The sequence below is a fragment of the Cuculus canorus genome, chromosome 1 (assembly GCF_017976375.1).
Source record: "Cuculus canorus isolate bCucCan1 chromosome 1, bCucCan1.pri, whole genome shotgun sequence".
Taxonomy (NCBI): domain Eukaryota; kingdom Metazoa; phylum Chordata; class Aves; order Cuculiformes; family Cuculidae; genus Cuculus; species Cuculus canorus.
In genome coordinates this window covers 50,953,607-50,981,293 of record NC_071401.1, presented here as the reverse complement: position 1 = coordinate 50,981,293, position 27,687 = coordinate 50,953,607, and the positions used below count along the sequence as shown (strand labels likewise).

The 27,687-nt window shown below is 40.4% G+C and overlaps 1 protein-coding gene across 2 annotated transcripts in view; it reads left to right on the top strand.

The window, feature by feature from the left end:
• Positions 1-26,906, top strand: part of UBAC2 (UBA domain containing 2) — a 103,719-nt gene extending 76,813 nt beyond the window's left edge. Inside the window, exons 7-9 of one of the 2 annotated variants that reach the window (XM_054074517.1) lie at positions 2,436-2,684; positions 19,757-19,879; positions 23,130-26,906. In XM_054074517.1, the coding sequence (XP_053930492.1) occupies positions 2,436-2,684; positions 19,757-19,879; positions 23,130-23,237 (480 nt within the window). In that variant the 3' untranslated portion in view covers positions 23,238-26,906. Of the gene's footprint in view, positions 1-2,435; positions 2,685-19,756; positions 19,880-19,982; positions 20,112-23,129 lie in introns of those variants that run through there. The other variant, XM_054074510.1, reaches the window with a different exon arrangement.
• The last annotated feature ends 781 nt before the right edge of the window (positions 26,907-27,687 follow it).

The following is a 27,687-nucleotide window of genomic DNA, read 5'->3' as shown; positions in this document are numbered from 1 at the left end:
TGGGACCAAGTAGAGGGCCTGGCTCCATAGCCTAATGATATGAGGTGCAAAGAGGGAAGATAATTTGTAGGTTCTGGTTCTGTTTTTGCATTTTGCATCTAAGAAATCATCAGATTAAATCTATACATAATATTTGCAGCCTGGTTCAGTAATTTTTGCTCCCCAAAAAGTGACCTTCCTGGTAGCCTTATAATCTGGGGTTTTTTTGAGTGATGGACCTCTCTACGTAACTCTTGTGACCAGGTGGTTAGCTTTTGGGGGACCTTCTTGCTAGGTAAATGCCTCAAGTACTATGTACCAGAAGTAAATGAATTGCAGAAGTGATGCAAATGTGCCTTCACTTATTCTTTGGCAATTATTGTTCTATTTCAGTTTTGGTCAAGGGCTTACAGTCATCTGGGAAAGTTTCAGTAGAACTGAGAACAGAATTGCTGAGGTCATGAAGAAGCTTCTGTTCTAGCGCCCTGTCACTCTTTAAGTACAGTGAGGACTTTTCTTTGAAAAAAGAAATCTTTTCTTAAAGGCAGTGTTCACTATAATCACAGAATCACAGAATCACAAGGTTGGAAAGGACCCATTGGATCATCGAGTCCAACCATTCCTAACACTCCCTAAACCATGCCCCTAAGCACTTCATCCACCCGTTCCTTAAACACCTCCAGGGAAGGCGACTCGACCACCTCCCTGGGCAGCCTGTTCCAGTGCCCAATGACTCTTACTGTGAAGAATTTTTTTCTGATATCCAACCTGAACCTCCCCTGACGGAGCTTCAGGCCATTCCCTCTTGTCCTGTCCCCTGTCACTTGGGAGAAGAGGCCAGTTCCCTCCTCTCCACAACCTCCTTTCAGGTAGTTGTAGAGAGTAATAAGGTCTCCCCTCAGCCTCCTCTTCTCCAGGCTAAACAACCCCAGCTCTCTCAGCCGCTCCTCATAAGACTTGTTCTCCAGCCCCCTCACCAGCTTTGTTGCTCTTCTAATAATGCCAGAGATTATGGGTTTTCTCTTATCCCATCCCATTTACCTCCTTCCTCATAGCACAAAGACATTGAAGGGGATAAGGACAGCTTAAACTTGTTCTTTCTCATTTTAGAATAGTAGCCTGCGTTTGGTGTTATATCCAACCTTGAGAGCAGTCATAAAATGAAAGTGGAATGAAATGCAAATTAGCGTTTCCCAAAGCAGATTTTTTTTTTCCTAGAAGTCTTATTATCTGAATGGATAATTGACAATAACCTTGTAAATAACGTGAAAAATATCCCCCTCCCAAAGAATGGGAGATTTTCCTGTATGTCTTCCTTTGTGTATGCAGCAATGCATCCAGCATGTTTATGCAAATGCCAGTGAAATAAAATAAATCTCCCCAGGTAAATAGCCCAGATGTGGATTTTCTACATTGCTTTTGGCATAATTGCGTTGTTTGGGTATGTTTACATTTTTGGGGGAGTTCATATCTCTTCCTGTTCATTTCACTCTGTTGTCATAGCATAATTCTTGTGGTGTAACTGACAATAAATAGTTACAAATACTGAAATGTGTCGTAAAGCAGAAAGCAGATTCAGAGTTTGTGCAAGAACTTCAGCCTTTCTGATTGACCGCTTTGGGTGTCAAGTGCTAAAGCCTCATGATGGGATTTAAATGGAAGCTTGAGTGATGACTGTAGATCATTTATGGGACACATGGATTTATGTTGCTCCTCCTGGATCTGAAATGAAAGCAAGCCTCAAGGCAAGCATGAATGTGAATGTAGGAAATGGGTATTTTTCTTACAGGTGGGAGAAGGGCATGAGAAAAACTGGGTTTTTCAGTATCACAGCTTTTGATGAACTGATATTTCAATGTTTTGGTTTCTTTTTCCTCCTAGAAAAATCAGATGAAGTCCTTTTGGAATAAGATTCTGCTTACTTTTAGGTTTAACTTCAAATGAGCTGCTTTTCATTTGTTTTTACTAGAAGGAGAGACTTGGGTGGTGGGGGCAGAACCCTTAATGGAGATGGGTTTTTTAATGAGTTTACAATGCTTCAACATCCTCAAGGGCAACCTTGATCTTCTCAGGTCAGCATCCAGCACACCCTGGCGAGTTCTGTTACTAGAAATGAAAACTTTGTCATAGTTTTGACCTGCTTGAGAAACTGTTGCTTGGTTTGGGCTCAAATTCTGAAACAAAAAAAAAAAAATCCCAAGAGCTTTCTGAATCATAGGCAATGCAGTACACAGATTTTAAAAAAAAGTAAGTCTGTAGTTGTGGGGAAGTTGGAGGTAAAAAAATCCCCTGTTCTTTCCCTGGTTCTTGAATGAGAACTCTGGGTAAATACAATAAAAAGTGCTTTAAAAACCAGACCAGCTGTTATCTGTAGCTAAATACAAAGTAAATTTGGTGTGTTTAAGGTTTTTTGCAGTTTGGTTTTGTTTTTTTCAACATTTCATTTTTGGTTTTAGGTTTCTGGGATTTGCTACAATAGCAGTATATTAAAAGTTCATCGAATTCTTTGTGTACCCAGCTGGGTAGCCAGGATATTTTCTTGGACTCTTGAACCAGTCTTCTCATCATCAGAACCAACAAACGAAGTTCGAGTGGGAATGGGAGCAACAGTTGACATCCAGAGGCAGCAGAGAATGGAGTTACTGGATCGTCAAATCATGATGTCTCAGGTTGCCCAAATGAGGCAGCAAAGGCAGCAGCAACAGGTATTGATATATGTTCTATAAGGATTATATTAAATTACGGGAAAAATACATTTTTGGTTTGTATTTCTTAAACACGTTTCTTTATTCTTCTCAGTCTGTCTTTCAAACACTGTTGTACTGCCAATAGCGGTGAAGTTGCTTATATAGGTCTGTATGTTAAAGTTGCTTCAAAAGATGTAAGCAGACTGCAGACAGTGTTCTAAAGATATCTTACAACATTCTTTCACCAAAAATGAGGCTGAAAGGCAAAGTGATTGCTTCTTTATCGTCTTCAGGAAGAGCCACTGCTGAAAGTCAGGAAGTCAAAGTATTCCTGACTCTTCTGAATATTTGTACTGTTAATATCCCTTTCAGAGAGGTTGAAAATTGTCTTGCATAACTCCTGTCTGCAGATATAGTTTGAATAAGGCTTCTTTCTTTTTAGATAGTGCAGAAATTAAGTAACTTTCTTGCAGAGGTCAACCACAGCGGTTTTCTGTTTGTTGCATCTAATGCTCTTGTTTTATTTCCATATGGAATAGAATAGCACAGCCTTTTTATTTTCTCTATTTTAGTCAGAACAGGAAATGCAGATGTTCACACATTTCGTGTTTAGGACTGTAAAACAAGGCAAATGCTGTCTCAATTCACTTTTTCCTTTATCTTAGATGTATGTGTTAGTACTCTATCAAACATACAGGACAACATAGGCCTCGCATTGCTCTGTGTGAACATATATTGCTCATAATTTAATTACAGCCCAGGAATTTGATGTCTTTACTCAGTTTCATTTTCTTGAAACACAGCTGTGTACTGACAGACAAGTTCTCATTGTGTTCAAGCTAGTGTAGTGTGGGTAGGTATTGCCATGTTAACGTTAATGTTTCCAGAATTAAAGATGTGTTGGCATAAAGGTTTGCTCACCAACTGCAGTTTGAATCTTTTGTTTCCAGTCCATGATAACATAATTCTATTTCCCTTGATTTCTTGACATTTCGATCTGATTAAATTGTTCCTCCAGTGGAAAGATCCTTATCTGCTTTTCTCTGTTTCCATTAGAACATTAATGAATTTTAGCATAAAGAGCTGAACTAGAAATTACTCAATTCTAGAACATTGCTGTTATAATAGAAAATTAATTGAAAGTGTCTGTTGGGCTACACGCTGCTGGGAGAAGTGCAGCCAAGTTTCTTCATAAAGGAGGAAGAAGCCATTTCCAGCTATGAGGGACAATCTTTATAATATATCTTTAATTGCAAAAAGTGGTAAATAAGAATGGTAAATGATAAAAGAAGAGTTGATAACATTTTCTTCTCATCTTCTCCTTTCCTTAGGCTGTGAACAATGAAAGTGGAAAAATGTCTTTTCATGTTTGGCTTCAAATAGAGTTCTTTAAAAAGGTGGAGGGTTTTAAGTAAAATAAATGAACATTGTTTGAACATCAATAAGATGCTTCCCTTTACAAGTTTCTGAAACACTTTCAAGTTGCCTTCATGTTATGCCTTTAACTTGAGTGCAGCATTTAGTTAACTGATAGCGCTAATCTGTGAAACCAGCTCTCAAGAGGCGATGGGATCAATGTATGAATGTTTCAGAGAGGCTCTTCAGTAAAGATGAAAGCTTTTGACCAGCCTTTCTTTCAATGACTCACTCATAGAATTTACTGTCCATCAACTAAATCAGAAAAAAAACATTTTTCACAAATGTTGAGATGTGGTGGTAAAAAAAATGAAAGGCAAGTTGATTTCAATCTCAAAATAATATTTAAAAAACTGGAAACCATTTTCTGAATTGCTGTACTTGGGCAATTCTTTTGCCTTTAGAGACTTGGAAAGGTATAATTTGAAGACAGTGGAGTTGAACAGGTCACGTTACAGATGGGATTTAAAGGATAATTTTATCTTTGGGAGTGAAGCCGATAAAAGAATGCAGATCAGTTTCTTAGGGAGTATTTTTTTGTGAAACTGAAGATAATAAAAGCTGCAAACTGTATATCAGTCATCAAATATGGCTTTGAATTATATCCTAGGAGAATGTTTGCAGGCTTCTGGAGTCCCAGTGTTCTGTGTGTAGGTAATGTGCCATGGGTGAGATAAATCACTATCTTCTCTCCTGCTTTCCATTTTGTTTGGTGAGAGAAGTGACCTTTGACTTTCCTCTGTATGCCATAGTGCAACAATTTTGTTCAGCTGCCCCTCGAGAAGGTGCTCTGCTCATTCCTCCTGTTCTTTTACTCCTCAGTTCATCTGTTTGAGAAAAGAGACCATGCAGTTTCTCTGCATTTCGGTAGCATATGGAAGGAGAATGCAAGAACATGATAGGCGGTTTTGATGATGTTCCATTGACAGAGCAATGTGGCAAACTCTGTTCTGGCTGTAAGGAGGCCTGTTTCTTAAATAGGCATTTTTAGTAGTAAGCTTATTCTTCAAGTCTTTGCAAGAAATTCTGAAGAATGTGAGCACAAGTTATGCAAGCCAACGCAAAACCAGTACAAGTGTTAAAAATAAATAAATAAATTTAAAAAGAAACAGGGAAAAAAAGAAGAGCAAAAACATTTCTCCAAGTTGTTTTTACTGTACCTCCAAGATACTGGAATGTAAATAATTTTATCTTGTTTTTCCTGCTGTTCACTGAGCTCTTTTATCCAGAGAATATTTCACTTTATATGCTTTCTACAAAAAAAAAAAAAAAAAAAAAAAGCAACAACCACCCCAGAATTTCTTTGCGAGCAACTCTTTGAGCTTTACCTCTCCCAATCTTTCTTTAGCTGAAATATTCTGGTCTGGATGAGCCTGAAACAGAGCTGTGCGTGTGAGAGCTGGGTTATCAGACACCCAGAACTTCAAGGAGTAGTTTGAGTGTGTGTTTGAAGTTGAATATAAATCACCAGCTTGATTACTTGATGTGCCTCATTTTAGCCCTTAAATATTCAGTGGTGCTGTGTCCGAATGTGTTGTTCAAAACTGGAAAGATCATCTTATGTTGCTAGTTTCTCTGGGGAGTGTGGTGACATGGTGACTGATTTTTTTGTCTTTGTTTCTAGTTGCTGTGGCTACAGCCCTTAAACAGATGGTAGTGTGGATATAGAAAACTTTCTGTTCTTTTTTTTCTTCCACTGACAATCCTGAAAAATTATGACTTTGTCACAAATGGAGACCTAAGCATCACCTCCATGCACCTTTTGAGGCAGTAGAATAAAAAGTGTGCCATATGCATTCATCCCCTCAAAACTCACCAGCTTGCTGTTTAGTTACTGCTTTTTAAAGTTTAGTGTCTTAGTTCTGTTCTAATTTAAATAATTTATCCTTCCCCCCGCCCCCTTAATCTGATCTCTTTTTCCCCTTCATATCACTTGCACATTTTCATTCCACACCGTTTCATCATCTCTTCCCCTTCACCTCTATTGTTTCCCATACTTTGTGTTTGCTCCTGTAGAACACCCTTCTTTGCTTTGGGGAAAGTTCTCTCCCATCGTGTCTCACCACCAGTAATCATTTACTGATGCAACATGAAGCTCATAGGATTTTAGGGATAGATGCCTCTGGCCTTTCTCTCCTTCGTACCCCCACTGATAGTTGGAAATGGTGATCATGTATCAACAGATGAGGTCAAGGCTGAGGTACTTAACAACTTTTTTGCCTCAGTCTTCACCGATAACTGCTCTCTTCACCCCTCCTGGGTCATGGGACAGCAAGATTGTGACCAGGGTAAACCCCCTTCTACAGTAGAGGAGGATCGCGTTTGTGACCACCTGAGGAACCTGAACTTATGTAAGTCCATGGGACCTGATGAGATGCATCCCAGAGTCCTGAGGGAATTGGCAGATGTGGTTGCCAAGCCACTCTCCATGATGTTTGAAAAGTCGTAGCAGTCAGGAGAAGTCCCTGGTAACTGGAAGAAGGGTAACATTGTGCCTATTTTTAAAAAGGGTAGAAAAGACAACCCTGAGAACTACCGACCTGTCAGCCTCACCTCTGTGCCTGGAAGGATCATGGAACAGATCCTCCTAGAAGCCATGCTAAAGGACATGGAGGACAGGGAGGTGATTAGTGGCAGCCAGCATGGCTTCACCAGGGACAAATCCTGTATGACCAACTTAGTGGCTTTCTGTGATGGGGTAACCACAGCAGTGGACGTGGGTAAACCAACAGATGTGATCTATCTAGACTTCTGTAAAGCCTTTGACATGGTCCCCCACAACACCCTTCTGTGTAAATTGGAGAGATATGGATTTGATGGGTGGATGGTACAGTGGATAAGAAACTGGCTGGCTGGTCGCATTCACATAGTGGTCAATGCTTCAAGTCCAGATAGAGATCTGTGACAAGTGATGTCCATCAGGGGTCCGTGCTGGGACCGGTGCTGTTCAGTATCTTTATCAATGATATTGACAGTGAGATGCACCCTCAGCAAGCTTGCAGATGACACCAAGCTGAGTGCTAGAAGGATGGGATGTCATCCAGAGGGACCCGGACAGGCTGGAGAAGTAAGCCTGTGAGAACCTCATGAGGTTCAACAAGGCCAAGTGTAAGGTCCTGCACCTGGGTCGGGGCAATCCCCATTTTCCGTACATGATGGGAGATGATGTGCTTGAGAGCTGCCATGCGGAGAAGGACTTGGGAGTGCTGGTTGATGAGGAGCTCAACATGAGCCAGCAATGTGCACTTGCAGCCCAGAAGGCCAACCGTATCCTGGGCTGCATCAGAAGAAGTGTGGATAGCAGGTCGAGGGAAGTGATTCTGCCCCTCTATTCCTCTCTTGTGAGACCTCATCTGGAATACTGTGTCGAGTTCTGGAATACTCAATGTGAGAAGGCTATGGAAATGTTGGAACAGGTTCAGAGGAGGGCTACAAGGATGATTGGAGGGCTGGAGCACCTTCCCTACCAGGACAGATTGGGAGAGTTTGGCTCATTCACCCTGAAGAAGAGAAGGCTCCGAAGAGGTCTTATAGCAACCTTCCAGTACCTGAAGAGGGCCTTCTGGAAAGCTGGAGAGGGGCTATTCATAAAGGCTTGTGGGGATAGGACCAGGGAGAACGGGTATAAACTGGAGAGGGGCCAATTTAGACTAGACATTAGGAAGAATTTCTTCACCATGAGAGTAGTGAGACACTGGAACAGGTTGCCCAGGGAAGTTGTGGCTGCCCCATCCCTGGAGGGATGCCCCATCCCTGTTCAAGGCCAGGTTGGATGGGGCCTTGGGCAGCCTGGTCTAGTGGGGTGTCCCTGCCCACTAGACCCCTGCAGGGGGGTTGGGACTAGATGATCTTTAAGACCCCTTCCAACCCAAACTATTCTATGATTCTATGATTCATAGAGGATGTAGTTGAGGTCTTCGAGCACTATTTTATCCTGTTGGTACTATAGTATCTGTGAGCATTTTGGTCTTCTTCTTCTGACTTTTCTGTTCCTTGATTTTCATTCATTTTGCAGTATTTTTCTAAAGTTTATCTTTCAGTAACCCAAATGAAGGCCCTGGTGGGAAAAGGGAAGCAACTGCTGCATCTGTGCACTAGTGTGGTAGCAAGGAGTCAACTTGACTTTCACTTCCTGTTGAGAAACTTGGAGGGAGGCTGGTGGATAAACAAATTGCAAATAGTTAAAGGAGGAGTCTGTGCCTTAGGTAATGTTGAAAACACTGTTGTCGCTAGAGATGGGTGTGTGGAAAATGGTGGAAAGATGCAGAAAAGGTGATCAGCGCCTTCTGTTGTCAACTAAATACCACTTCTCCTTTGAGTGCTCATCCCATTCACAGCAGGCAGCACATGCACCTTAGTCCCTTCATCTTTTATAAATGCTTTGTGTATCCACAGAGCATTATTACTTTACTCATGCCAAGCATGTTAAAGACTGTATTGCCTGCTTCTTGGTTTCTCTTAAGTTTCACGGCTCAGAAAAGAACTTTACCAGGTTGCTCCATACTGTGTGGTAATCCCACAGCCTTCACTTCATTACTTCTTTTCTGCTTCATTACCTACTTTAAGCTTATTTTGTCTTTCCCTTCTGTCTTTTTTTATGCTATTCCAACTGCCGTTACTTTTCAGTCAGACCAGACTCTCCTTTGATGTATATCACACAGCATCTCTATATGAGATTCTTCTGCTTGCAAAGATCAGACTTCTTCTATAACAATGTGACTTCCTCTAATTGTTCGTTGATTAGATGTCTTTCTCCTGGGACACCAGAGAGATGCTCTGCGGTTAAGCATACTGAGTGTCTTTATTTTTATGGGGAGTCTCATATCTTGAGACATGGACAAGTTTCACATTTTGTCAACTAAGGACTGTGAGGCTAGATTATTGATTTACCTTCTGGTTATATCTAAGCACTAACATCCTGACCTTGGGAAAAAAATAGAATAATGGAGCAAAGACTATCCTGGCACAAGAATTCTTTCTCAGGAATGTTATTCTCATTCACAATGGTAGGAAAAAAAGCCTCAGTGAATATCCTCCCAGACAGTCCATTTCTGCAGCCTTAAAGAACTGTTAGAACCAGACCTCAGCATATTCTTTAGCTCTCCCACCAGCCACTTTGGCAAAGTCTTCTTGAGTAACTTCAGAAGTCCTTCAAACAGATGCTTTGAACCATGAAGGGCTTCTGCAACCTCTGGGCATTGGTGGGTCCATAAAAAACTCTTGCTCACACAGCTAGGACTTTGGATGGAAGCAGCTTGGTTATATTGTTCCATGGATGTACATGCTATTGTCAGAAAGGAATCTAGTAGACTGCTTTACCTGAATAAACGGCTGAGATTTTCAGCCAAGTGTTGCACAATGTCTTCTTCTGTAATTGGGTTTCCATTCCAACTGCTCTTTGTTACCTAAGGCTACTTTGGGATTTTGTGACATATTTGAATAGCAACTGCCTTGAGCAACATTGACATAAGCTTCAAGGGTACCAATAGGATAAAAAAGTTATTTGAGCACAGACTCCTGAGACGTGTGTACAAGAGTCGACGTTGTATTTTTAAAGAATTATATTAATTAGAAAGTGATTTGTGGGTTTATTTCAGTCCATGAGTGAAGTGTGTGTACTGCAGCAATAGTAATCATGGCTAAATTTACTCAGTATTCCTTCATCCTTTTCTTCCTCTGCATGTTGATGTACATGTGTGGACACACCCCAAGCCTTTTCGAAATCACAGACAGCTTTTATTTTGGTAGAGAAAGTTGTATCTTCTCTTTCAGACCTCAGTGAGTCTTCAACTCATCCTTTGGTTTTTGGTGCTCTTCTGGCATTTTCAAAATTTGATTATTCTTTAATTGTTTATACTCTTTTCTTTGTGTTGAGAATAAGCCATTTTTATTTCAAAGGGGGAGCTTTACTCTTAGAGGTTATTGAAGATGAAAACTGCATATACTGCTGTTAGCATATGTGAATTCCTTGGGTTTTTACTTTTTCATTTCAATAACATATTTGCAGCAGCTGATAGCCCGCTGCTATTTAGATAGTTCTGTTTTCTTTTGTTTCAATAACTTTTTTTCACGGATTCTAGGTGAGAAATTAATAATGTTGAATTTCCAGGGTGCTGATCCAGGTAACAAACAGTTTATGACTATTTCCTCTACAGACTAACACTGTATTTTTTTTTTTCATGGAAATCAGCAGTTCCACAAGCTGACAGACACTAGTGGTACTACTAGAATAACTGGATGTGTCTCATTAACCGCAAGTTGTCATACTCACAAGGCAAACTGTCTTTTACTCCTACACCTCACTAGCACCCTGCTCATACACTGAACTATGATTTTTTTCTTGTACTGGAATTATGAAATTCTCTTTCTGTCTGACTGAGCCTTTGAATTTGGTTTCATATTTGTAATCAGTTTCTCTAGAGAAGCATTAATTGACAGATGGGTTGGACAACTTCCTAAAGCAAAATACTGTTTTTTTCAAAGCAAATGATTTTTTTTGAGAAACAGAGCGTGCTTGTTCTCCTCCGTGATTGTTCTATATTATCTTCCTTTGACAAATTAACTTGAGGCAGTTCCCCATAAGAAAAGCTCCCCAAGCATTTCCAGTGTATTTAATTCTCTATTGTCAGATCAATTCCTGTTTAGAGAAGGCAGGTTTCTTCTTAGCTGTACCCATCCCTTCCTTTCTGGCTTGGGACATGGCACAAAAAAGGCATCTCATTTGGGCACTGGTCAGTTATTGGGTTCCAGGGCTGCTTTTGTTGTCCTTCCAGTCTGCACTGAGAGAGTCTTGATGGGAGGCCTGGTGTCATCTTTCATAGCACGTAGTAGACAAGAAGGATGTAGTTCATGCAGTAAGTGGTCCATCTTAATCTAAGAGTCGTAGAATGGTTTGAGTTAGAATGGATCTCAAAGATCATCTAGTTCCAACCCCCCTGCTGTGGGCAGGGACACCTCCCACCAGACCAGTGTGCCCAAGGCCCTATACAACCTACCTGGCCTTGAACACGTCCAGGGATGGGGCAGCCACAACGTCCCTGGGCAACCTGTGCCAGTGCCTCACCACTCTCAGAGTGAAGAATGTCCTTCTTATGTCTAGTCTAAATCTGCCCCTGTCTAAGAACTCTGATATCAGCACATAACAACTGCTGGACAGTTTCACTGGCTGTTCCTTAATGAAGTATCTTAAGAGGCTCAATAGATAGGAAAGTTTCACCAAACAGTGTTGCCAGTATGATACCTTGTATTTTTACTTTGACATGGCAACAAGTGGAAGCCTCCCTTGAATCTTTACAGCCCAAAATGGTGTAATTACCTATTTTTTTCCCTACATCATCCTAGACTAGCCCCTTGTATGCTCAAGTGTGTGTTTATGCTGCTGTGTTGGAGAAATTGGGTTTGAGTTTTCTTTGTGCCCAGTTTTTTGATTTCAACTTGTCAAATCAAATCAATTTTGGAACACTGATTTCTCACTTTCATTTCAGCCTCTACTTATTCCTCTTTGAAAAGGTTTATGCATAGGAGGTGAAGGATTATCTGTCTAATTATCAAGTTTTAGTAGCAATCCACTGTCACCAGTCAACATCCCAAGAGCCACGCTGTAAGGATTAGAACTCATGTTTTGTGTAGAATGTCTAAATCAGAGCTTATTTCCTTGAGTACAGACTCTGTGGTCATGCTGGTAGACCTGCCTACAGCACCTCACCCGATTATCTCACTCAGCAAGTGTTGAATGCCCAATGTAAAAGCAAAACACATCATTCCTTTAGAATTCAGGTGGTGATTACAGTAGACAGCTTCACCTTTCAGAAGGTACTCACTTATAAAGATTAATTTTTAATAATTGAAACTTAACTTTGCAATATATAACTGAGATTTCTGTGGGGAAAAGTGATGAGCCCTGCTGCCAGTAGCATTCCATTGATGCGTGTTTTCAGCTGATGTAGCCATGACTGTATCTGCGATGTCACAGGAACCGAGTCTGGATGAAGAGCAAGAGCTGGGAAGTTTGGGAAAGTGCTTTGAAAAGGTCATTGAAGACCTGCCTCTGCTGTCTAGGAAAAGATCCAGATCCCCAATTATTAGTGCAAACAAAGTCTGAGAATCCTGATCCATGCTTTCCTGATGTTAGACAAATGAATAACATCATTTCTCAGAAATTCCATCTCTCAGCTTCTGCTTGATACAAAATATCTTCCTTCTTGACATAGTGATCCATCACTTTCTGGCTGAATTACTGCATCATGGCAGTACTGGAAAGTGAATGTTACCCTGATGCACAGTTGGGTCCAGAGTAGGTATTTACCCTTATTGTGGCAGGTTAAACACAGAGAGGTCTGACTCTAACAGTGTTCTGAGCTGGCCACCAGTTTTTGGGAGCAGCTGTACGGCTCCTCACTTACTACCAGCCAATTGTGTCTCTAGGTCAAATAATGGCATCCCTTCCTGGCATGTGTGACAAGCTGTGGTCTACAGAGACAAACCTGAGCATGCAAGGAAGCACTCACAGCTCTGCTCCTCCCTTGAGTGCAGTAGCAAAAGCAGCCATTCCCACCTCACCTCCAAAGAGCAGATAAGAGCAGGCATTTCTGACTTCTGCTACTATGAATACATCATGCCTGTGCTGAAATCCCTTCCATTGTCTCTCATGCAGCTTCAGATGCCAGATTCCTCCTAGATTTCAAAGGAAATAGCTGTTCAGGCTTCAGAAAAGGCCACATGTGGATTTCAGAATTTCTGTGACACTTGAGCCTCCTCTGGGACGATGCAGGCATCAAAGTTCAGGATGCAGTAACTAAGAGTTGGAGACAGAGCCTTTTGGCTAAAGGGGCTTGTCTGTAGGATACATTTCCAGAGGAAACTGGAATAACATTAGAAATTGTTGGAGTGCTTCCCTTGGTAAAGCTTTCCATTGTTAAGAATGATGCTCACAACACTAACACTGTTGCATTCCTACCACCTTTCAAAAAAAAATAATTATTAAAGTAAAGAAAAAAAACAACCAAAAATACCCATCCTAAAAACCAGAAGAGCTTTGTCTTTAAAAAAAAGAGGCAGGCTATACATTTGACTAAGTTTACTGGAAATGCCACTGTTGCCATTTATCTTTCTTACACAGTGTTCAGATACTGGGGCGGCAGGTATCGTTGCGTCATTCACGGCTAGGCTTTCTCTTTGTTTTTATCATCAAAATGTGTTGTTTGGAGTCAATAATTTGTAGAAAAAAATATGTCTGAAAAGCAAATAAGTGTCTTCTTGCTTTCAGTGCAAAACATCTTTTGAAATGAAGCTTCCTATGAAAGAAGTAAGACAATATTTATGTCCGTACCAGGTAATGGCTCCTATGCAGAGAAACAGACTTTAAAAATGTTACTTTAAAAGACGAAATGCAAAGCAATTTCCTTTTTTTTTTTTTTTTCTTTCATTGCGGTTGTTATGTTAAGAAAAGGTGAACAGGACAGATATCGGGAGGTGCTTCCTGTTTGTGCAAACATGGCGAGTTGGCATTAACCATATACATAAGATAAGATTATCAAAATATCTTAACCACATGCATCACTTTCAAGAGGACTTTTATAAAGCATTTTCTTTCATTTCTTTTTAAAATAATCTAATTCAAATACATGCAGATGTGACAGCTACTTAACTGGATATTTATTTCTTGTCTGTAATACAGCATTTTTAATTGTCAAGCTTTGCGTAAGAAGTGCTTTTACCCAATACGCCATGGTGTAGGTATGTGTGTGGGAAACAGGTAGAGCTGCCTTTTCAGAAAGAGAGGAAGGAGATTACAGGAAAAGAAATAGCATAACTGACGTTTTGGCAAGCTGTACAGTCAGAGACATTTGCTAGCTCTAGGCTGGTATGACTCTCTCTTCCTTATTTTGTAGGAAAGGAGGATACTCTTTTCCTTCTAAACAGTATTGTCCCAGACACCATAAAAAACCCCAACTCAAAACAAAAAAAGACATCGAGGATGTGACCTCATAAGTTACAGCTTCAGTACGTAAAGCCCTGGCAGCTACCCAAGAATGTCATCAGTATGGCATTTCCTTACAGCCTTTTCTGCAATAAAGAGCTGCCATCTTCCCATTTCCTTAATCGAATCTATTCTTAAATCTCATTCTTTGGTCATCTAAACCTGTGACTGACTTCTTATCTTCCTGTAACAGAAGTTCCATCATCACTGGTGTTCTCCTAAGCCACTTCTAGTAATGATTTATCAGAGACCAATGAAATGGTCTCCTTGGTATGTTTGCCTCCTGTCAGGCAGTAACGAAGAATTTACAATTGACCTAGTCACCCAGTCCTTGCACTGCTAAACCAAAGGAAACTGAATTCTTCTTTAGATAAATATTAAAACCTAGGAATAAGGGAGGGGGAAAGGCTTACAGGCCTTCCTGAGGTGTTTCCAGTCACACTTCTAGTCAAATAATTAATGAAGGTATCTTTTTGTCAAGTGTATTTCCTGATGACACATGGCAGATGCTGTTGTGGACAGAAAAAAGGGCCGGGTCACCAATTTGTGTTCAAAGTATTTTTATGACTGATAGTCTGTAGACTGAGTGTTTTGATGCTTGTCTCTCTCTAGTAGCACAGCAGTGAGGACTTCCAAACCAGAATTTCTGATCAACACCATGGAAGCTGGCAGTGGAGACAAGAAGTTCTTCATAGCAATCAGCTTCAGGGAATGGAACAGTGCATGCAAGTTGATAGGAACCTTTTGCCTCCTGACTATAGTGAGCTTGGTGCGCTTTTCACGCCATAAGCAGAGAAGGTCACTTCGAGCCTCTCATCATGCAGCACAAACAAAGCAATGGAGGAATTAAATATGAAAAAAAAATAAAATGCCTTTTTTCTCTAGGAAATTCCAATTGGACATGGAAAGATTGGACTAAAAAAGCAGTCATGAACGAGAAACCTTACCTTTGTTTAGCTTACTGGACAAGTGGTGACTGTCCAGAACATTGAATGGGGGAATGTGTTGGTTTATGACATGACCCCAATGCACCAACAGGTTCTCTAGGGGCTTGGCGACCTGTGCTGAGGGCCAGCTCTGGTGCAGTATGGCTCTTCAGCCTTGGAGCAGACTTGTATGAGAAAGAGCCATGCTTAGAAATACCTGTGAGAAGTCTTGTTGTGGCCTCACCCACTTTGTCTGGGAGTTGCTTTTAAGTTCAAGTCCTTGTCCTTGGTCCTTGCTAAGCTTTGTGGATACACATCTACCATCCGGTGTATCTCCTTCCCTGCTCCTGACCCACTGACTTGACTTCTAGGCTTGATCTTACACCTGCCTGGCCATCTGTACGTATGGCAAACCGTGGTTACGGTCACTGGACTCGCTTTTGCTCTTCTCACTTGGGTCCTATGGAAACACACTGTGTTTCAGAGGCTTCTGCCTCTGCTTGCCTTGTTGACACCTTTGGCTCTCAGCTTGCTTTCCTCTTCCAGCAGCACCTGCACTTGCCGCTACCTGACACCTAAGATTTAGGACAAATTAAAATGTCACCTGAGATAATCTGAGTGCAAGATAGCTGGAGTCTGACAGTTGTTAAAACTGGCTCTGGACATAAGAATTTTAGTGCATCCTCCCTACCTAGTCCTGAGTGGCATTAAATCCCACCTCCCAGGCCATTTAGTACTAAACTTCTTTTTATAACAAACCAGCAAACCATAATGACAAAACAACTGCCTGGATTTTGTTTAATGGATTAGACTGGCAGACATTCGTCACTGAAGGTGCCTTGCGTGAAAGGAGCTTATCTACTAGACCCTTCATCTTTCTCACTGCTTATTTTTTGGCTCCTTTTCTGCTTCTGTTTTGGACCACTCCAGAGAGCTCTGTTAACTGAGACACGATGCCTGTGGAGGCTTAGAAGGTGGGTCTGAGCTCATCTGTGCTGTTGGGAGCTGGTGCCAGAGTTCAAGTATATTGTAAAATGCACAAATATTTTTTGCTGATTCTCCAGTGGGGACTCTCAGGTGGCTTATAAGCATCACTTAAAGAAATTCATCAGATTGGGTACCCTCATGTGAAACCCACATGACTTCTCACAAAGTAGTTTTGTTAGCACAGTCAAAAAACACTGTAATACAGAAATCATCATAAAACTGTGAAGGAGGAAGTCTGCAAAATAATTTCTGTGGGGCAACGTGGAGTATTGGTCTGGAAGTCTCATTCTGCATATTTTTTAACTGGAATTTGTGATGTTTACTATATTGAAGATATTGTTTGCTCTTTGTTTTGGGTCAAATTAAAATTCACTGATCTTCATGCATTTCTGCTGTGATAGTTAAGGCTGTGTGAAAGGCTTTTTGCAGTCATCATCCACACTGGGAATCCATGGCCCTGATCTCCATCTCCTGTGGATCCGAGACATTAGCTGCACTTCCTAATTTTTCTTTACCTTTACTCTGTAGGATTGGCTCCCGGTAGCAGTGTCATGGTTCCCGCTGCAGTTCCCTGAATCTCTGCTCTTCTGAGCCTGACTTTGTGCTCGTCCATTGTATAATTAGAGGCTTATCTGTGAAGGAAACAATTCTCTTACAGTTAAGGATCACGAGTGTACTGTGCCTGGTTTTGGTGCAGTTTATAAAGTAACACACGGATGAGAAGTGTTGGGATTAATCCTAAATATCAGCATTCGCATACTTTAAGAGTTTCAGCCTTTATAACTTACTGTTGTTGTACGTTGGGTATTCTTACCTTATTGATATAGTTAAGAACTGATTATGTTATGTTTGTCACAGTTTTCAAAAGTAATTGAAATATTCTGAGGGCAACTGAAAAAGATCTTTTATCAGCTATTTTTATTAATTTGTCTAGTCTGTTATTTCTGAGAAAGGGTTAGTAGTCTGCACATGGAACTCTTCTGAATACATCAATCTGTATCTACAGTATATCAAGATATCTGCTGTAAACCTTCAAAACTAGTTAACTTACTAAAGAATCTGTTTTTTAACTGGAAGTAATGAGTTCTGTGTGCATTAATTTAAAAGGCATTGTAAGTTTAAGGTAAGGAGTTAGACAAGTCCCTTTGTAGTGTTATGCTACAGTGCACAGGACAGAGATGCAGACCCAGCGTGGAATAGGCAGCTCAGTAGTAAAGCCAAGGGCACGGCAAGACGTGTACATTTATTTGTCTTCAGATGCACTAGAGTACTGCTAAATTAATTCATTTATTGTAGATTTTGTATTTCATACATGTTATTCTGTGACAAAAAATGTGTCATGGTCTTGTTAGCATTCTGCAATTCACCAGTTTAACGTGAATGACACTTGGAAGCATTATGTTCTCCCCTCTGGGTCTTTTCAAAAGAGTAAAAAAACAGACAAAGAAGCATTCGTGCAACGTTCTTGCTGAACTATAGGACTCAGTAGATTTTTGGGAGTTCAAAGGTAATGATTAAAACTGAAGGTAATTCTGAGTTGGAGGAAATTATAGACGGGGAAGTACTTGTGATTTTCCAAGACCACAGACAGAGTAGTGCAGTGGTGTCAGCAGAAGGTCTGAGATCCCTCTCTTACGTTTAAACTACAAACCAGTTCTCCTTTTTACTACACTAAGTTGTATGGAAGGCTTATACAGAAACTTTGGTTAAAACCTCTTGACTTTTAAGCAAATGTTTTGCACAGTGCACAAAATAGAAATGTAGATACATTATAATTTTTTAAATTAAAAAGCTTTAATAGTGGAAACTGTGTCTTGAAAACGAATGATGACTCCTTGCTATTGCACACCTTCACAGGGAAAAATGCCCTCTAGTATAAAGGACTGGAACACTTTACAAACTCTTGTTTGTAAAGGTGAGGAGACCTCACCTGGAGTATTGTGTCCAGTTCTGGAATCCTCAACATAAGAAGGATATGGAGCTGCTGGAACGGGTCCAGAAGAGGGCTATGAAGATGATCAGAGGGCTGGAGAACATCCCATACGAAGACAGGCTGAGAGAGTTGGGGTTGTTCAGCCTGGAGAAGAGAAGGCTGTGAGGAGGCCTTACAGTGACCTTCCAGAACCTGAAGGGGCTACAGGAAAGCTGGGGAGGGACTTTTTACAAAGGCTGGTGGTGATAGGACGAGGAGCAGTGGGTACAAACTGGAGAGAGGCAGATTTTGACTAGACATAAGGAGGAATTTCTTCACTCTGAGAGTGGTGAGGCACTGGCACAGGTTGCCCAGGGAAGCTGTGGCTGCCCCATCCTTGGAGGCGTTCAAGGCCAGGTTGTATGGGGCCTTGGGCAGCCTGGTCTAGCAGGATACCAGTGCTCATGGCAGGGGGGTTGGAACTGAATGATCTTTAAAGTCCCTTCCAACCCAAACTATATTATGATTCAAGTCTCACGACTCCCCAAATGCCTTTTTAAGCGTGCTGTTCCACTGCCCCCTGTGGTGTCTGGGCTGATTGGGTCTCCTCTGGAGAGAAAGGAAGAAAACAAAGAAAAGGGCAAGAAATTTTTTTTGTGTAGGAGCAGGTTTAGCTGCTGCTGATCTGATAGAGCAGAGAGCATTTAACGTTCTAGGAGTACATAAAGGCAGGAAGAGCCCTTGCTGAAGGAGAAAAGAAAAGGCTGTCTTAAGAGGAAGGTCTTCTGAGAAACAACAGTATAGAGCTAAAATAGAGCAACTAGAGGAAGGAAGTCTGTGTCCTATATATACAGAAAAAAAGAAGGGAGGGGGATCTTCACCATAGTAATGGAGAGAGCACAAGAGAAGGAAAAGGACCACACAAAGTGCAAAAGCTGTTTTAACAGATTGGACAGAAAAGAGTTTTGAGGTTTGTTCTTATTCCCTGCTTGCAGGGCCTGTGGTTTTAATATGATACAAGATCCCTTTAAAAAAGTTCGTTTGAGCTAATAAAATGAAGATGGGTTATTTCTGGAAAATTATATAGCTTGTACTTTAATATTTATACTCTATATTCTAAACATCTTAGTATTAGAAGACCTGAAAGTTGGCTGTTGAAAGAAAGTTTCAATTCTGTGATTTGCACCATACCTATTTTACTGTTGTGTATTTGTATTATCACCATGTAGTTACAAAATGTTTTGGCACTGGAATACTGCCAGATTTGCAATGGTGTTTAATACCCAGAAGTTAGGCGAGGTGGGCTGTGTGTCTGCAACTGTCATGCTGGTGTCACAAAATTAATCATTTGCATGGAGATCACAGGCGTCCTGAAGGTCAGGCTTGTTCCAAGTTTTCTGAGGTGGTTTTGCTGATGCACCGAGGATCCATTTTTGCTTTTTCCCCTCACTTATTCCTTGCACTCTTTTCCCCTTGTTAACCTCAGCGACAGTCTTGCAAAGCACTGGCGGGACCCACTGTTACATCTATTGCATTTTGCCAGGCAAATCTCTATTGACAAAGAGAGCAGAGCCTTCAGCCTCAGAAATCTGTCACCATAGTAAACCAGTTCTTTAACAAGGAATGTCAAAGATCCCTTCCTCCTTCTAGTAATACTTTTCCTTAGTTTACAGTGATTACTTCTAATAACTAGTAAACCAGTTACCTGTCTCAATTTTGACTTTGTAAGAAACTGCAGCAGTTTTTGTTGTTTAAAATAAAGCATTTTACTCAAACATTTGCCTTTTGTATTATGCAGGATGGATGATCTTATTGTTTAAATATCTCTGTAGTTCCTCTTGCAAAGACTGACAGCTGTATCTGGTTTCAGGATGGAATGATTAACTGGAATAGACTGTTTCCTCCTTTACGTCATAGACATAATGCGAATTATCAAGATCGTCGCCCGTCTGAACAAGACACACCTCCACCTACCGAGGTTTCTGAAGAGCAGGTAAAAAATTTTCTATTTTAAAATGGCATAAAACACTACTTGGGAATTACCTCTAGTAGTTTGTTATCATCTGTTGACACGGTTTCTTAAATGTTCTCTATAGCAACACAAATTAGGGTATCAGATAACGGTCACAACACAGAGACGGCAAATTGTCATTGGTCATTGCCATCCAACCCAGAGTTACAAATCAACTTGGGAGTTTCCTCTTTTTTGAGTAAGTGTCTTTGTGTTTTGTATTGAAAGATGAGAGTTTCACCAATGAGGCTATTCAAATTTGATAAAATAAATGTTTCAAAGAAGGAAGAAAAACAAATAGATTTCATTATTTGTCTTGTAGACAGGCAAGATTTCCTTCATTGAAGTCTCCGGCTTAAGTTTCCAATTTGGTCATGTAATTTCTTGGAAATAAGAATGTTATGCCAGCTGTGAACTACAACACACACTTGGTCTAAAGCTTGGATGTTTCCCTCAAGAATGGGGTTCTCCGATTTCACATATGGATGCTACAGAGAATTTTGTGTCTTTTCTGCCAAGTATAGATTTAGACTTAGTGTATGGATTCAGACTTTTAGACTTTTGTTAACAGTTTTATTCTCAGAAGAGAGGATTTACTAGGAAATTTAATATTAGTCTTGTTTCTGTATTCAAGATTTATTGCATGCAGTCAAGTTCTCCAGGTTGTAGCCTGTCTGCAGTTAGCTGCATTGGCTATTTTATAGTCTAAGATCTCTGCTACACTTGAACAAGAGTAGGTTTCAGGGGTGAATTTTTCTTTCCCTTTGTCTTTTTTAGTGGAGATAAGTCAACACTTGCTAGCACCGTGCTGTCATTTCTAGCTAGCTTAAAATGAGATTGTCCCAAACGGAAATCTGCTATGATCTGAATTCTAGTTTTGATTCAATGTTAGATAATGTTCAAAATGTTTGAAACTGTAATTTCACCAGTGGTTTTGACTTCAGACCTCCTGAGCTGTTTCTCAGGACTGTACTCACAACTACACAAGATGTCTTAGAACAACGGAAATGCAAGGCTTTCTTCTGTTCTTCAGATAAAAATTTGCAAGCATTTGCAGTGCTTTTGGTGCAAAAATCTCTGCAATTCTTGTGGGTTTTTTAGCACCTTCAATTACTGTTACCAGTACACAACCATGTTTCCTGGAGCTGGATTCAGTGTCAGTGCTTAAAATATACTCAGATGAAAAGAACTTTTTGTTGTTACAATCAATTCCCTGTGGTGCTTGCTGGATATTTCTGTAAATGGGAACATGGCAGGTCTTTCCATAGCCTCTTAAGGTTAGAATTCATGGCAACTATGGTAAAAACCTTTCTTCTGAAATGTATTTCTATGGTTAACATTTATTTCACCTCCTGCCCTTTTTCTCATGAAAAACACAGACAGAGCAAACTTTAGAAAGTTACAGATTATGAAATCCAGTTTGAAGTTAAACTGTTGTTGCAGATGTGTCGAAAGTAACAATTCATTTCTCTCTCTACCAGAACTGAGAAACCGACACTGGGTTGTAAGGGGAAAAAAGAGGGAAATACACAGAAATTGTCAGTGCCGTATTTGATATTGTGACAGCCCAGGCTGCTGATTTCAAGTGTTTTGTAGAGGTGTATTTAGATAAGGAGAATTGAGGAGCCCCACCTCTGGGGCAAACAGGACAGCAGTGTATTTCTCAGTAAGCCACCAAAGCAGAGATTAAAAATTCTGAAAGTTCTGAAGGTATCTTAGAGGAAGGGTAGGTTGTTTTTAATGGCACCTGTCTTTTAAAAGGCATTTAAAGTACTTTTAAACGTGGTGCACATTGCTCTTGCGGCCTGCGAAGAGTCCTCCTGAGATGTAAATGGCCTCTGCTGCATTCCTGCTTAGCTGCTTTCTGCTGTGGCTGCAGTCTCCATACAAGCAGAGGAGGAGCAGTGGGGGCTCCCAGACAGCTCCTGTAGCCCAGGACTTCCAGGTTCATGGGCTGTGGTGTCTGCTCACAGGCCGTTTGGAGCAGGGTAAGGGGATGCTTTAGGCTGCCGATTGCCACGGTTACATGCCACTCCCTTTACCCCTACAATCTTGTTTCCTCCCCTCTCTGGAAAATTAACTATGAAAATGAGTTATATTGTGACTTTCAGTCATAACTAATTGAGAATTGTAAATTGTAAGTGTACTTTAGATTGGTATTTAACCATAAATTGAATTTGGTTGTAACTACATTGCCTTTTATATGTGGTAATTTGAATATCTGTTAGCACAAAGCAAACAGGTTAGATGTTGAGTACATGATATCATATAGAGGGATGGTCAAGTGGTTTCTAAATACCAAAGTCACTGTCTTAATGTGCCCTTTTCTGGGTAATCCTTCTATCAAAAGTCATTAACTTAACACTGTTTTGAGAATATGCAGAATCCTTCCAACAATTTTACTGACTCCATTCAAGTATTGTGGCACCTCTGCTTTAGGGCTTTCAGATTTATTTTAAAAAACACCTGGAAGGAATAGTTTTGATTTTTTTTACTGCCTCCTGGAGAAGCAGGTCTTTCTAAGGAAAGCAGAGCTGAAGATGTACAAGTATAAACTGGAGAGGGGCAGATATAGACTGGACATTAGGAAGAATTTTTTCACCATGAGAGTGGTAAGACACTGGAACAGGTTTCCCAGGGAAGTTGTGGATGCCCCATCCCTGGAGGTGTTCAAGGGTAGGTTGGATGGGGCCTTGGGCAGCCTGATCTAGTGGGATGTCCATATGGCAGAGGGATTGGAACTAGATGATCTTTAAGTTCCCTTCCAGACCTAACTAGTCTATGATTCTGTGATTCTATGTCTGGACACGTTTTTGCGTCTGCTGTGAAATTCCATATGTTGGTCAGTCTTGGGACCTTGGAGGTCCTGTTCCTGTCAAAAGCAGCAAGCTCCCAGGTCAGATTGTAGTTGTCATGTGTGGGGCCATACTTTCTATTTTACTCTTCTTTCAAAACTGGATGCACTGGGAAATGCAGGCGTGGCATTTTCAGCAAACAGTTCGTTATGAATAAAGTATCAGCAAGCAGCCACCTCTGTGGCATTGTTTTCAAGCACGCTGCCCCAGATATGTCTTTGTGGCAGTGTGTAGCCACGCTTGCTTACTCTCTGAAAAGGTAAGCTTTTGAACAGCCTGATCAGTGGAAAAGTCCTCTCTTAACACTGTTAACATGACTAATGCACACACAGTGTGAATAAAACTCTGGTTTTAAAGTGGTGTTATTTCTTTTCCAGGTTGCACGACTTATGGAAATGGGATTTTCCAGGGGAGATGCTCTAGAAGCTCTGAGGGCTTCAAATAATGACTTAAATGTAGCCACTAATTTTCTACTGCAGCACTGATGGGTTTTTGTGTTGAAGGAACTTTGCTGGATGAGTTTGTACATGTTTGAAAGAGTATTAAAGCCACCTGCTGGACAGACTCACAAAGGTCGTCCCCGCAAGAGCGTCGGAAAAGAGAAACTGGCTCCGTGTGAGTGGTGATTCTAAGTGATGTTAATGAATGACATGAACTGTTCCCAAGCCTTCAGATCGCTTGGTGGTTTCTAGTCTGCTTTTTCTTTTCAAAGTAACTTTAGTTTCTTCTTCTTACTGGGTATCACCTAAATTTATTTTTTAAATAAAGTAGGTGGGGTTTTTTTCTTGTAAATCCTTGTTAGACACGTTATCAGGTTTAATGACTAGAAAAAGAAGCTCCAACAACCACAACAACTAGATTTACCTGTCAAGAAAAATGACATTTTCTTCATTTACTAGCCTAATTTCTCTAGTTTAACATGTTATTTTACAGTACTTGATTTTTTATTACATAATAAGATGTTTGAAGATCTCTTCATTTTCAGCTCAAGTGGAGGGATATGGGACTATTATGTCATTCTTCAGAAAGTTTTATTAATGCCTGTAATATTTTATTTCCTGAATTTCTTTTTAATTAAAAGTTGTTGTTCAGCACATAATACACAGTTAGGATGCAAGAAAATTCACGTGCATATTGCAAGCCAGAGTAAGTGACCACTGTAAACTTAAATCTTTACAAATCGAGTGAATCGCTATTAAGATACAGGTCGAGAAGATATTCACGGGAAGCAATAAAGGTGTATCGAATGATACAGTAAGATCAGAGCTGAAATGATTTGAATGACTTCCATGTCTAATTCAGACAGCCTTCTGTAATGATGGACGTATGCTCGGTGTCCTATGGGCTCGTTTCATTTTTTGAGCTGGCTGCATACTGTCTTAAAAGAATATTATAAAAAGCTAATTTTCTATATATAGTTCTAGTTTTCTACTGTCAAAGATGTGGATGACCCTGCACTTGCTGAATCCTCACTGTCTGAACCAACTTACTGGAATATTAATTTTAAGGGTTATTCAGGCTAACACAGGAGGTTACAGGATGCGAATGCCAACATCGTACAATATCAGGTTTGAAGTTTTGATTGATAAAATAAACCTACTTGGCTTGATTCTCAGAAGTGCTCAGTATTAGCACCTTAGGATTGTCAGGAGGTGGGGTGGAGAGAGGTGAACAGTTCTATAAAACCAAGCTGAAGTAATGTGATATTCCAAACTGTGACTCCGTAAAACTGATCTACACATGTATCTCAAGCATTTAATGTGTATTTCTGTATCTACTTCTGTTTGTAAAGTCTGCGTATGTGTGTGTCTATTTATATACACACAGCCATATTTAATACATACATACATTTAGAATAAGATATAGATCATCAGGAGGATAACAAAGGCAATAGCAGGTTCAAAGGGGAGGACGTGAGAGAGTACAGGAGAGAGAAGGATGTTTTGGAGATTCAAATGAACACCTCCGTACCAAAGTTGAGACCTGCACAGCCTCACTTGGCTTGGAAAATATGCTGGGAAATTACAGGACAAGATTTGGGGAGAGAGAGATACCTTTGTCTTTTTTAATTGACTGATAAAACTGGAAGAAGTCCTTTAAGTGTACAAATCCTTATCCAGAAATGACATCAAATTTGTGCAGCTTTTGGCACATGACATAATTTTCAATCAACTCCTGTATGGACTTTTAGAATACTTTTAGTATTTTCCAGTGGGTGAAATAAGGATTTTTTTGAATGACCATGTGTTTTCCTGGGTTTTGATCAACCTCCTTCAGGGTTTGGCTTTCTGCTATGGTCACGTTACTCAGGCAGGGTCTGCTTTCTCATTGAAAGGTTTTGTTTGCGTTAAGATGAGTGGCTCTATGTGTGTGTAGGGATGTTTCTGTACCCAGAGAACTCTGGAAACCTACTGTCTTACAAAGGAAAGGGCAGACGTAAGAAAAAAAACATACTATAATCTGTATATGTAAACTAAATTATTTGAACCAAGTTCAGGTTTTAATTTTGAAACATACTGATTCTTCCCTCGCTGGTATTTTATTACAAGTAGCAATAAAGATTAGTGAATTACTTCAGAAGTCAAATTTTGTCTGTAGCAAATAAAGGTCCACCTAACCCAAGGCAAGTTAAATAAGATCTGTGCCCTTCCAGACATCCCTGTTCTGTAGGGACAAGAGCAAAGAGCATTTATTGCCTGGGATTTTAAAACATGTTGAGTGGCATCACAGTCATCTAAGTGGATATTCTCGAGTCTAAATTCTTTCTTACTATTAGCATGTATTACTATACAGAGGGTATCCAAATGTCACAGTAGTTTGGAAAACTACATTTTGCTGGGCATGTCGCAAAATGTGGTCAAACATAAGGGGTAAAATTCAGGTCGTGATGATGTCAGTTGAAAAACCCTTGACATCTGTGAGAACAGTTTGTGCTCAAAATACTTCCATGGTTGTGATTTCCAATTAAAAAAAAAACAAAAACCAAACAAGCAAAAAACAAAGAAGTGGTAAAAGGAGGGGACTGGGATGCCGTTGAACGCGGTTCCTGTTTTGTGTAAGAGGAAAGATTCACACGTTAGAGCTGGAAAATGTTGGTTTCTGCTTGATGGACCATTTCTGGGAACACAAGCAGTGTGTTCTTCACAGCCTATGCAGTGTTTGTCCAGTACGGTTTTGAATATTTCATCGCACTCTTTCTGTTTTGTGCATACCTGGTGATGTATTTTAGGCAGTAAGAGAATGCCTAATATATCTCTACTTCCCTAGGAAATTCACACTGGTTTGAGTAAAGACAAGATTTGGTATTTTGAAATAAAAGTAGTTGCTGCTGTTAAATTTTGTCTACTAGGCTGGGAATGTTGCCTTTTGAGATGACTTCAGAGTGATTTATTTGGGACTTTCCTAGACGGTTGTGTGGTATTTTGAAATATGCCCAAGGTGAGGTTTGTATTTGTGGAAATCTGCCCGATAAGCCGCCAGGTTCTCAAGCCTTAACTTACTGCTAAGATGAAGAATGATTTGGTTCTGTACCTACCAAATACATTTTCCTCTCCCAAAACAAGTGTTAAAGGTTGCCTGCTACTTAGCGTGAGCAAATGGACTGTCGCAGCTGGTTCACGTACCAACCTGTGCTGTCTCGCGCTTGTTTGGTGCCTTTGTGAAGATGTGATGGAGAAAAGATCTCCTTACTTTTGTCTGAAACAGAAGAACCAGCAAGCAAAGCGTATCGCAAGGTACTGGGCAAATGGCAACATTTTTGTCTCTCCTGTTTGTGTGTCTGTATACATATACACACACAGGTATGTGTGTACGAGTATGTATATATACAGAGAGTGAGTGAGAATATTTATGTATTGATTTGATGCGTTTAACTGGAGCTAAGAGTTTGCTGAAGAAAATTAAAGGTCTATATTCAAAGACTCTCACTTCTCAAACCTGTGTGTGTTTGCAGTATGTGTGTGATTTTCAAGGCATCCAAATTTGAAAACACTTGGAACTACAACTCATGATGTAGGGGAACCGATCAGTTTGAAGATAAAGTCACAATATTAATAGAATCATAGAATGCTTTGAGTTGGAAAGGACCTTTACAGGTCATCTGGTCCAGCCCCCTTGCAGGAGTAGGGAGATCTTTAACTCGATCTGTTTGCTTACAGCTCCATCCAACCTGGCCTTGAATGCTTTCAAGGATAGGGCCTCCACTACCTCCCTGGGCAACCTGTTCCAGTGTTTCACAACCCTCACGGTAAAGAATTTCTTCCTTATATCCAGTCCCTTATATCCCTCCCTTGCTTTAAAACTATTACTCTTTATCCTGTCACAACAGGCCTTGCTAAAAGGTTTATTTCCAGCTTTTCTGTAGCCGCTTTTAAGTCCTGGAAGGCTGCTATAAGGTCTCCTCGGAGCCTTCTCTTCTCCAGGCTGAACAACCCCAACTCTCTCGGGCTGTCCTCCTATGGGATGTTCTCCAGCCCTCTGATCATTTTCGTGGCCGTCCTTCGCTTCAACAGATCCATGTCCTTCCTGTTCTGAGAATAGGAGCTGAGTAGAAGTTAGGGATATGCAAGTGCAATTAATTTCTTTTGTGTCTTCTTCCAGAAGAGAAACCTAAATGGGATTGGCTGTTTTATTAAGAGAGTCACACGAACAGAAAAACACTATATGTGTTTATGCACGCATGCGTGCATATTTTAGCATATATATCTCTGTGCTTATTTAAAACATATTTGGTTTAATTTTTAGTAAAATTGCATTTTTTCTTGTTTCCATATATAAAGGAGTGCTTTGGCCATGTAATTGAAACTCAGAAGAGGGTACGTGCTATGTATAGTTTTCAGTCCAAATATAAGACAAGAAACTGCTGATGGAAGCAGAGATGAATACGATCCGATGAATGAGTGCAACTGGTGGAAATATCAAGAAATTGGTAGATCA